The sequence below is a fragment of the Mastigoproctus giganteus genome, chromosome 10 (assembly GCF_048544385.1).
Source record: "Mastigoproctus giganteus isolate SK-2022 chromosome 10, ASM4854438v1, whole genome shotgun sequence".
In the NCBI taxonomy this organism is placed as follows: domain Eukaryota; kingdom Metazoa; phylum Arthropoda; class Arachnida; order Uropygi; family Thelyphonidae; genus Mastigoproctus; species Mastigoproctus giganteus.
Genome location: NC_143584.1, coordinates 189,176,250 through 189,188,644, shown reverse-complemented (window position 1 = coordinate 189,188,644; position 12,395 = coordinate 189,176,250). Strand labels below are relative to the sequence as shown.

Below are 12,395 nucleotides of genomic sequence, written 5' to 3'. Positions count from 1 at the left end.
CCTTCACGATGGTGGGACTGTTAGTAATCCTGGGTATAACCTCCATGCACAAGCACATGGTGGGTGACCACCCAGGTGTGAACCAACGTAAGCAGGGGTCGAGGTGTGGTGCCCACACCACATGGAGGAATGCCGCCCCTCTATGTTACCAGGCAGTACTAGGTGGTAGATGACTCATCAACCGGTGAAATACCACCACTTTGCTTATTGGAGGCTTGAAGTGGTGGAACCCATGTTTAGTCTCTAGAGCTAAGTTCCGGTCAACCCTTCCCTATCTCTTCCATCATGCAGTATGATTGATGACTTTTGAGGTTATGATGAACGTCGTGGCGAGATCCAATATTCCTTACATTTCGAGGGTACAGCTCTAAAACGGTTTTCGCAGGCCGGCCGCTAGTTAGTACACCGGACCGAACCTATTGGTAACTCTCTAGGAGGCTTCCGGATCTGCTAGTGTATAATCTTGCTACCTCTACTCTGCCAGATAGTGACTGGAGGGAGTCCGAGTAGTGTGTATGCGGGGAGCATTGTCGAGGCCACGTTATGTCAAGGATCTGGGTATATTCTTACCACATGTACGCCATATCCAAAAATTTCATTACTTCATACAGCATGTCCCACCCACTTTTTCTTACTATTGAATACACCATGAATTGTCAAACTAATAGAACAAGCTTATCTGCGAAAAGATCTAAACCTCCCAAGGATTTCCTAATTCATTTCACAAATATACGTGGTCTCAACTCTAATCTCAACGATGTCCATTTCCACTTGCAGTCTGCCAAACCCCATGTACTTTTTCTGACAGAATCTCAGTTATCGGTTGATTCAACTACTGCTCACCTCAGATGCCCAAATTATTCGCTGTATGATTCCTTTCGCCTCAAAGGTGGTACTTGTGCATATGTCCGTTCTGATATTCCCTGTCAGAGACTTGGCAATTTGGAATCTCCTCTCTTTGATCTTCTCTGGCTTAAAATCTCTCTACCTCATTGTGTCAAATTCATCTGTTGTCTCTACCGTTCTCCCAACTCCACTAATCACTCTTTGACTTCCTCTCTTTGCAACTTGACTTTCTCCAATCCAACTTTCCTAACAGTGAGGTAATTTTCCTTGGTGATTTTAATGTTCACAACTCCAGCTGGCTTCCGTTTTCTAGTCACACCGACCCAGCAGGTCGAGATGCTGAGGCTTTTGCAATTACTAATGACCTAGCACAGATTGTTCATTTACCTACAAGAATACCGGACAATCCGAATCATACAGCCAATACGCTTGATCTTTTTCTCACAAACAACCCTTCTAAGTACACGGTCGAAGTGAGAGGTCCTTTAGGCACTTCAGATCACAACTTGGTGATTGTCTCTTCTCCAATGGAACCTTTATCTCATGGCTATTCCCAACCTCGTGTTGTTTGGCATTACAAGAATGCAAAATGGGATGACCTGCGAGACTTCTTTTCTTCTTTTCCTTGGTCGGATTACTGTTTCAAAACTCCTGATGTCAACGTTTGCTCAGATCGTGTCAGTGAAATTATTCTTGCAGGAATGGAATCCTTTATCCCACACTCCACTTTAAAATCTCGTCCTTTATCTAAACCTTGGTTTTCCAATAAATGTGCTAAGGCTGTTCAAGAGAAGAATGTTGCATATCGTAATTGGCTTGTTTCTAATTCTTCAGTTTCATTTTCTGCCTACACAAAAGCTCGCAACAATTGTAAAGCAGTTATTAATCAGTCCAAACTAGAGTTTGAACAGGCTAAGAGTAGAAAACTTGCTTCTTGCCCTAATGGTAGCCGAGCATTCTGGTCTCTTGCCAAAGCTATTGGCCGCAACTTTTGCCCATCTCTGCTTCCACCTCTGTCCAAACCAGATGGTTCTGTTGTCACTTTAGCCAAGGATAAAGCTGACCTGCTAGCATCCCATTTTTCTTCCAGCTCATGTATTAATGAACTTGGTAAAACACCTCCCACCATTCCCAACACGGTCCATTCAATGCCTCCTGTGGTCTTCCGTCAAAAGGATATCAGAAGGATTTTGATGAATCTTGATGCTAAGAAAACTCCGGGTCCTGATGGTATTTCTCCACTTGTTCTCAAAATCTGTGCTCCTGAACTTACTCCTATTCTTTGCCGCCTTTTTTCACTTTCTTATTCCAAAGGTGTTTTTCCTTCTGCTTGGAAATTTGCTCATATCCAGCCGGTTCCTAAAAAGGGTGACAAATCCCTCCCATCCAATTATCGTCCCATTGCAATTACTTCTACTCTTTCTAAAGTAATGGAGAAATCAATTAACCGCCAACTCTTAAACTACCTAGAAACCTTCCGTCTGATCAACGATCGCCAGTATGGATGCCGTCGGTGTCAATCCACTGGTGATATTCTGGCTTATGTTACCCATATATGGACTACTTCAATGGAAAGGTTCGGTGAAACACAAGTAGTTGCTCTTGACATCTCAAAGGCTTTCGATCGTGTTTGGCATAAAGGTCTTCTAAACAAGCTTCCATCTTATGGTTTGCCAACAGTTTTTAGTAATTGGTTATCCAGTTTTCTCTCTGATCGCTCACTGAGGGTGATGGTAGATGGCTCTCTGTCTTCTAACTTCTCCACTAATGCCGGTGTCCCCCAAGGTTCAGTTCTTTCCCCCACTCTTTTCCTCTTGTATATCAATGACCTTCTTCCATTGACTGGAAATCCTATCCATAGTTTTGCCGATGATAGCACATTGCATTCAACTTTCCATTTTGAGAAACCTTGCCCTGCTCAATCAGCTTCAACTTCTCGAAAATCTGCTACCAATTCCTTAAATGCCGATCTTCAGGTAATTCTCCAGTGGGGCAAAGACAACTTAGTTGATTTCAACCCTTCTAAAACTCAGTCTTGTCTTATATCTCGCAAAAAGGATTCTTCTGCTCCTATGCTTATCTTTAGTGACACTCCAATTTCTAGGCAAAAGGATATATCTCTTTTGGGGATTACCCTGACTTCTAATCTCTCTTGGCACAAGCACATTACAAATATTGCTTCCTCTGCATCTAGAAAACTTGGTTTTCTCTTTCGCTCTCGGCGTTACTTTTCTTCCAAACAGCTGCTCACTCTGTATAAATCGCAAATCCGCCCTGCCATGGAATATTGTTCCCACATTTGGGGTGGTGCCCCCAAAACCTCTCTCAGGCTTCTTGATTCCATTCAGAAGAGGGCAGTTAGGTTAATTAATGATTCATCTCTAACAGAGTCTCTCCACTCGCTTTCTCATAGACGTACTGTTTCTGCTGCATGCCTCTTCTACAGATATTTCCATGGGCACTGTTCTCCTGAATTGGCTTCTATGATTCCCGCTCTCTCTTTCAAAACAGTCCGAACACGTGCCGCCACCAGCCAACATCCATTTACTGTCCAACTTCAAACCCACAGAACCAACTTTTCATCTTCCTCATTTATTCATTCAACTGCCGTTTTCTGGAACAACCTTCCTTCATACGTATTTCCTGAAAATTACAATCTACAGAAGTTCAAGTCCAATGTCAACAAATATCTTCTTTCGTCTCCTCAACCTCCAACCCAAGCACGGTACTAAGTACTATAGGTTCTAATACCTCTCGTGTTTGGGGTTCACATAAAAAAAAAAAAAAAAAAAAAAAACATTTGCCGACACTCTAAAAACAAATACATGGTATGGCTATGGGCGCCCCTGTCAGCTCTGTCGTTGCCAACATCACAATGAAGCAGTTAGAGGAATGCATATTCCTGAACCCACTGGTACCAATCACCATGTGGTGCAGGTATGTAGATGATATTTTCACCATCATCCCCTGTGGTTCAGATACTCTGCTATTAGAATACCTCAACTCCTCCCTATTCCCCTTCATCCAGTTCACTTTAGAACTGGAAGCGAACAAGACTTTCTTTCCTGAATGGCTTAGTGAGATGAGTGAGCCGTCATCTGGAAACCTCAGTATACTGGAAACCAATGTGCTGCGGACAATTCACGAACTACAGGTCAGCACATGCCCCTTGTCACTCGAACAGCACTGCGCTAGCTCTACTCTCTTGAGCTTGGAGTCATTCCAGCTCAGACCTGATTTCTAGGATCTTGCAAGAGTACCACGTGAAATGCTTACTACTTCTTGGTACTACTTCTAGTTTGTGATCTCCGATCTCGAGAGTAAAAACACCCATCACCCCTATCTTAGACAGCGGTATCGTATACTGGATCACTTGACATGATTGTGGCAGCTATGTGGAGGAAAGCTTCAGACAACTCCAGGACCGCCTTGTGGAACATGATAGGTCCATCTGCCTGGGTGACTCTGCACACTGCAATCGCAGAGCATTTCTGGTCAACTCAACATGACCTCATTCCCAGCCGTGACAGCAAGGTGATCGACCAATCTCAACACTACTGTCACCACCTATGGTTAGAGTTCCTAAACATATCTAGCTGTCACAAAGTTTTAAATCGCAACAGAGGTACAAGACTACACCCAATTTTGAAGTCTGTAGTGTTAAAGCATGACAAATGCTGGCAGTCATCCTATATACACGCCGGGTACCAGCAACAATCACCGAATCTGACATAGTAAGTAATTGAACACTCATGTTCATGCACTGCTTATTTAATTTATTCCATTCCTAACGTTATATGTTATGTTTACATTTCTGTATATATGTACTTGCTGAAGAAGGGGTTCATTACCCGAAAGCTTCTTTACCTTATTAAAATTAATTTAGTTACTGTATGCACTGGTTCTACTGTATTCTTTTGTTTACTTTACATTGTGGGTGCATCCGTAGCCAGGTGGGAAGGAGCAGCAGTGCGTAGCACACACGTCTTGATTAGACCGGGGTTCGATCCCGTCACCACCAAATACGGAGGATGCGGAAAGGTCAGGAAATGACCACCGCATATTCTCGGAGCAATATGGCCTTAATTGCTAATGCTCCTAAAAACCAAAACAATAACAACTTTACATTGTTTGATCAAAATTGGCATTAATATCAAATTTAATACTAATCAAGTTTCCTATTCAAGAAAAGGAGATAAAGTATCCTGTCAGGCTCATGGAATATTCTGTTAGCATTTTTAATTTAATTTGCAAATTTTTACTACCTTCAAATTTGCTTAGCTGGCAGAGGTGATGAGGTAGTCTCTGTAAGCATCTAATGTGTTTTCGTTGTAGGCTTCAAAATGCTTTCAGTACTAGAGATGTAATGTATTGTAAAAAAAAAAAATGGATATTTGTTATTCCTTTGCTTATGACCTTTTTGCCTTTCTGTATTTTATTTATTTTTTTTGTTTTAATATAATGTAAAAATTACATTAAGACGCACCTTAATTTCAGTACCACCAACAGAAAAAAAGCTTTGATTCTAAGGGGAAAAAATAAAATGCTAAAATGTATCTAACAAATATTTTTATTATGATAGAATTCAATTTACTAACAACAATAATATTTATCAGTAGGTGTGTTATTCATCACTTCCTTCTAAATCTTCTGAGCCATCAATATCAGAGTCTACTTCACATTCAGAGTCTGATTCTTCTGAGCCGTTGTTATCTTCATTATCCCATAATATATCGTCTTCTGAGCCATTGAGAGCATTGGTGATGCAACATTTTTTAAATGAGTGCACTATTCTTTCTGGGATTAGCTTCCAAGCTGTTGATGCCCATTCTGCCAATTTTGATGCCAGCACTTTCTTAATTTTTCCGGAAGGTGTCAGCAGAAGGTTGTCAGTCAACAGCCAGGATTCATATTCCTTTCTCAAGTAATCCTTAAGTGGTTTGAAACGTCGAGTGGCTGCAGTTGGCTAGTCATGCCACCAGGAATCACAAAAACGTGGTGACTTGGTTGTGATTCCTGGTGGCATGACTAGCCAACTGCAGCCACAACCAAGTCACCATGTTTTTTGCATGATTTTATTTTTGACCCTTTCAGACAATGTCCACGAAATGCATCAAGCACTAACATGCTAGGTGGGTTACAAAGACTTCCAGGACGTCTATTCCACACAACATTTAGCCAGTCTTCCATAAGCTCTGCCGACATCCATCTATGGTGGCAACTTTCGACCATCAGCAGTGATGCATAACATCACAGTGGTACATGCTTTTCATAGCCCATGCTTATAATCTTGATTTCTTTAGCGTTTAGCTTTAACGGTGTAATTTCGAGGCATATCAAAGAAGACTGGGGTTTCATCAGCATTTCCAATTTGACTAAACTCGGTTTCTTTTTTTTCCTTAATTTCATCACCTGTCACTGAAAGTTAATCAACTTCTGTTCAAAGTCTGCAGGAATTTTTTGACAGATAGATGTTTGGCACCTTAAAGATAATCTGCTATGACACACAGGTCTGTCGCACCAGCCGTGGCTGCCTTTAAAAATTATTTTCTCTATTCTGAGGGACTTGGCAATTTCTCTGGCTTTCAATTGCATGGCTTGTTGAGTGATGGGTAATCCTTTTGCACGTGTCTCCGTTACAAAATGTATCACAGCTTCATTGACTTGTGGGAATCTTCCTTTCTTAGCCCCTGTAAAGCACTTGGTTGTTGCTTTGCACGAAAATATGGAATTGCGATCATTTCTCCACTGACAAACATTTACTTCACTAATGTTGACCACAGCTTTATTTCCATATTCTTTTGCATACACAATAACTTTTTGTTTCAATGCAGCTTCTTAGTGCAATCTTTTTGACAACATTTTAATGTGCAATAAGGGATCAAAATGAACGAAATACAATAACTTCACTTCTTACATACTTTCGAAAATGCAAACAAAACTTCCTAGTTTTCGCTGAGTGAGCTCCACTATAATGAAATAACTGTGGCTTCACATTTCGAAAGCATGTGAAATCACCCATGCCACTTTATTCTCCAATGGAATTGGAGAATGCGATAACGGTCAAACTTGGAGGCAGGGTTTCCGAGTAAAAACAATGTGTGGTGCCATGTGCAAAGTGCTGGAAAATTTGAAAAAAAACTGCAGTTGTAAGACGCCATTGATTCTAAGATGCACCCCATTTTTAGAGACGTTTAAAAGGGGGAAATAAGTGCGTTTTAGAATCAAAGAAATACAGTATATTAAGTGTTTCTTTCAAAGTTGTGTGTGTGTGTGTGTGTGTGTGTGTGTGTGTGTGTGTGTGTGTGTGTGTGTGTGTGTGTGTGTGTGTGTGTGTGTGTGTGTGTGTGTGTGTGTGTCATAAATAATTTAATAAAAATTATTAAATTTAAATTAAATGGATGTTATATTATACTATTTCCTGCACCAGACACAAGAATGCTTCAGTGATATGGATAACTCCAGCCAGTTATCATTAGTGTGTTCTAGGAGATCGTGAGGATATGGATGACATTTTTCTCTTTCTAAAATTGATAAATAAATATCACAATATATGAGTCATATCACGCATAAGACAAACGAAGAAGATATTAGACAGTAATCAGTGCATTATAGCCTAAGTTGCTGATGCACCAACAAATTTAACAACAACAACAGTGATATGGAGTGCTAATGAGAGCATAGTTATTAATCAGTATGGTTATTTAATTATTTAATGGTTTCCTCTTAGAAAATAGAGGCAGTTGTGATTTGTTTTATTACATTGTAAATATATTGTAAGAAAAATGAGTTGGTAATATTATAATGGATAATAATCTCTATGAAAATCCACCTTGTTTACTGAATCACTCTTATAATCTTAATATACAGGGTGTCTCAAAAATATTGGTACAAACGTTTACGGGAGGTAAGTGACATCTAAAGGAATGTGAATCGCATAGGAACCCATAACCGGAAACGTCACCATAAGTCTGTACACGCCGCTGTTTATCTGTTCACGAGAGAGAAAATTTCTGGTTTACTCATTCAAGCAGTAGTCGCCGCATGAAGAGCATGCATCGATATACAAATTGTGAGCTGGCAGACATGCACCTAGTGTATGGATTAGCAGAGGGCAATGGACAAGCCACTCAACGAATTTATGGTCGCTTCCCAGGCAGACATGTACCGGACAACCATTTGTTTGTGCGTGTGCATCAAAATTTGTGCGATTATGGATCATTTAGAGCTAACAGAAGTAGTGCAGGCAGACCACATTTGACGCGAACTCCCACCATGGAAGAAAGTGTGTTGAATGTCGTCCAGAATAATCCTACTACAAGCACATGTGCGGTTGCCTCTGCCTTAGGCATGTCTCATTGCAGTGTACAGCATGTCTGGCACGATGATTCCTTACACCCCTTTCATCTCCAAAGGGTTCAGTTACTGCTCCCCCAAGATCATCCTGCATGTGTGGCTTTTGCGCAGTGGTTTCTCCAAGAAAGTGTTCAAGACTTGAATTTTCCAGCATACATTTTGTTCACGGATGAGGCTTATTTCACTCGGGAAGGCTTATTCAATCAGCACAATGCTCATGTGTGGGCTCACGACAACCCACACGGTGTGTGCCCCCATGCGGCACAACATCGCTTCACAATAAATGTGTGGGCAGGTATGGTCGGTGACTGCTTAGTCGGCCCATACCTGTTACCATCCCGCATGAACTCCACTAAATATCGGATCTTTCTTGAATAAGTTCTACCAGGGTTACTTGACAATGTTTCAGCAAATGAGATGCAACATTTAGTTTCAACATGACGGAGCACCTGCCCATTATGGAAGGTGTGTTCGTGACCATTTGAACAGGCGTTTTGGGCATCGATGGATTGGCTGTGGTGGACCCGTTGCCTGGCCGCCACGCTCACCTGATTTATCGAGCCTTTATTTCTTTCTGTGGGCCCTCAAATCTATCATGTATGAATTGCCTGTGGAGACGGAAATGGATCTCGTGGCAAGACTAGTCTGCGCTGCTGCTGCTGCTGTTACTGTCAAAGAAACTCCAGGTGTGTTCAACCGTGTCTGCTAATCCATGCTACGTCGGTGTCACGCATGCATCGCATCTCATGGTGGAACCTTCGAGCATCTGTTGTAACATCATGAAATGCATCCATCTCATACTCCATTGTTAATATTATGTCAAATAAATGTTTGCCATTAATTACTGTCTTGTGTCATTTCTGTTTCTTGTGCCTTTGCTACTACTTTCCCGTGATGTTTCCGGTTATGGGTTCCTATGCGATTCACATTCCTTTAGATGTTACCTACCTCCCCTAAATGTTTGTACCAACATTTTTAAGACACCCTGTATATATTTGTACTTGCCATTCTGTCATCACTGTTTACTTTTTTAATATATGCTTTTAAAGTATAGTAAAAAGTTTTATAAATTGTTTCTTTGGTATAGGGAATATGGAGAAACATGGCATGATGCTGGGAAGATACTACATAAGCAGAATGTGTTTGATGATTTTCAGGCAGCTGCTGAATATTTAATAAATAACAAGTACACTTCAAACAAACGGTAATACTAAAATTCAAATTAAATATGTAATGAATCTTTAATCTAAGGACTGAATTTTAATATTTATTTAATTAGTTACCATTACTTTTTACTTCATGAATTTAAGAATAGGATATTATAAGGATCATTCAAATGAAGTATAGACTTTGGAATAAGCCCAAGTTAAAAGTAAGCATTGCTATCTTTCCACACCATGAGAGTGGGGGATAAAATTTGCGTTAAAATCCATCCTATCAGATAGGAGGAATTTTTATGGGCTTTTTTTCTCACTGACCAAATTAGTTAATCCTGAGCAAGGAGTCATGGTTTCCACCATGACTCCTTGCTTGAACAGGACCACGCTTGGTGTAGAACTTTACTAGTTGTAGGTGAGACCAGTGCACGAGTTTCCTTCATGTAATCATCTGAGTAAAAGTGACAATATGAGTACCTTGCTTCAGGGGACCAAAGATGTAGTAGTCACAGAGTGAAGTGCTACAACATCACTGTAGTTGAACAGTGCACCATTAAACACCAAACCAAACTGTAGTTTAATGTGGATGCAAGGATTCAGTGAGGGTTTCTGAGGAGTAATGTATGCCATACCTTAAGTTTCATGGCTGCTTTTGCGTTTATAGCACAGTGTAACTTTTTTTTGTTGTTTCACTGTAGATATGCATTTATTTTGGCACTGTGGAGTAGCCAGATTATGAGTAGTAGTAAGTGCTGATCAAAAAGAATGTTAAATCAACTTCCCACTTGTACGGTTGGCCTGTTATGATTTCAAGAAATCTTCAGCTTCCTTTATAATAGAACTTGTTGTGCCAAGCATAGCAGCTGTTCCTCATTCAGACATTTTGTCATCTGCATATAACATGCAGGTGACAAAATGATTAGTTAGTCCTGCAGTATTCAATAATTAGTTAGTCCTGCTGTGTTATGTGGGCACTGGAAAAAAGGGATTACTGGAAATTTCCTTCACAGTTGCAATGATTGGCTTGCACTGGCTCACCCACCTATCCAACTCACTTATTAATGGCTTTATGTACCTCACCCAGCTGTGACAAGTCCTGGTTAGATCCATTCCTTAGTTAACACCTTTTCAACACCATTGAAAAACATGACACATTACAATCATTTGTCCATCCTGTATACAGCTAACCATACAACAATAAATAATCACTGATAATCATACTCAAAAATTTGGACAGCCATGTTCACAACACAAATATGTTGTGTTGTGAACATGTTTTTTTTTTTTTATTATTATTTGACATTTATCTATTTTTGTATCCCTAACAGAAAACTGGGGGCACTAATCAGCCATGACTCCCCCACCACTCAACGAAAACTTTATCCTTTCATCATTTGGCTGTTTAATTATTTATTCTTTTTTTTTATCTGTTTTTGCAAATTATGAACCTTTTGTATTCTTAAGAGGTGCATATTTGCCTGGAGTAAATAAGCATTTTTTTTATAAAGTTGAAAAAAAATTAATTTTCATTCAAAAAATAGAGAGAAAAAAAAATCTAAAATTTTCTTATAAAACTTAAAAAAAAAAAAAAAAAAAAAAATTTTTTTAAATGTCAATTTTCTAGCAAAAAATATTTGCTAGAAAAGTGACATATTCCTTCACTTGATGTCTCATCCAGACTTGATCTTGTTTAGCCAACACTAGGAAACTGTCTAAACTTTACATGCCCAGTGACATTGATGGTTGCCATGGAAAAGTCCCTTCATATGGTGATGTTGTTATCTTACATGTGTCATTCAATCATTTGCACAACTCTTATTTTTATGTGTGTTGTTCAAATGCTTATTTGAATGGTTGAATGAATGTTTATTCAAAAACACTTCTAGGAACAACCAAAAATTTTGTTAAACATGAATATAGAATTTTATGAAACTTTTTACAAAATGGTTGGTAGCAGCCATCTTGTTAAGTATACATGTATTCACTCTTTTTAGTGTATTTGATTCAATTGTATGAAAAATATTTTCATCAATTTCAAAATTTTTCTGCATTTTGTGCAGGCATTTGGATATTTATTACAAATTTCTCTTGGCATTGCAAAAATAATTTGGATGTAAAGTTATCTTCCAAAATAAAAACATCCTCTTCCAAGGAAAAATTCATGTTACACATTGCACTGATATTCTGTTACTTCTCCTCAAATACTGCTGTCACAATGAACGTTCCTCCCATCCAAAAATATCTCACTCCACATCCAATGATATCATGCCCTGTATAACTGCAACCAGTTTGCAGCCTCCCATAAATAAATAATGAATTCACTAGCTGAAAGTAATTTTTTCTGCATTCTTTATTGAAGGTACACTTTGTTTTCAAAATATGAGCAGCAAAACATATTCTATTAGTAATGCTGTAAGGAGTTAAAATAAATTAATAAAAATCATGATACATAAGAAAAAATTGCTGAATATAATAATGGATTGGGCAATTTTATATAAGCTCTTCAAAACAGTTGGCATAAAAATTGATTTTGAAATGGATCTTTGATTGCTAAACTGTTTACTTTATAACATGAACATTTTTGAAAGTGCCAAAGTAATGCTGTTTAGATAATTCTCTCAGGTGGAGGACAATGGGGAGGATACAGGCCAAACCCAAGTACAGATGGTAAGGTGGCTAAATGTTGATAATATTCCTTCAAATAATGTGGTAGACAGGTTATTCATAGATAAATTTCAAGATACAGAATATGTCAAATCTTATCCAGGGTCATCAGGAAAACTGCCTCAAGATAGATTGCTTTTGATGCAAATGATTTATAGGGAGATTCAAGAAATGGGTTTTTATGTACAGTCTATAATGCACATTACAGACTGTGCATAAAAGGTTGTACATTAAAGACTGTGCAATAAAAGGATGTACATTACAACCGTCTGAAGTATACATTCTTTTAACCACCTCATTGAGAACTCCATTTGAACTAAAATTGACAACAAATTGAGTAATGAATGTGTACATCACAGATGAATCATTATT

The 12,395-nt window shown here is 39.0% G+C and overlaps 1 protein-coding gene across 1 annotated transcript in view; it reads left to right on the top strand.

Moving 5' to 3' along the window:
• LOC150079662 (prolyl endopeptidase-like) overlaps positions 1 to 12,395 on the top strand; it is a 128,966-nt gene that overhangs the window by 80,696 nt on the left and 35,875 nt on the right. Inside the window, 1 exon segment of the mRNA XM_090383385.1 lies at positions 9,290 to 9,406. Within this exon segment, the coding sequence (XP_090239511.1) occupies positions 9,290 to 9,406 (117 nt within the window).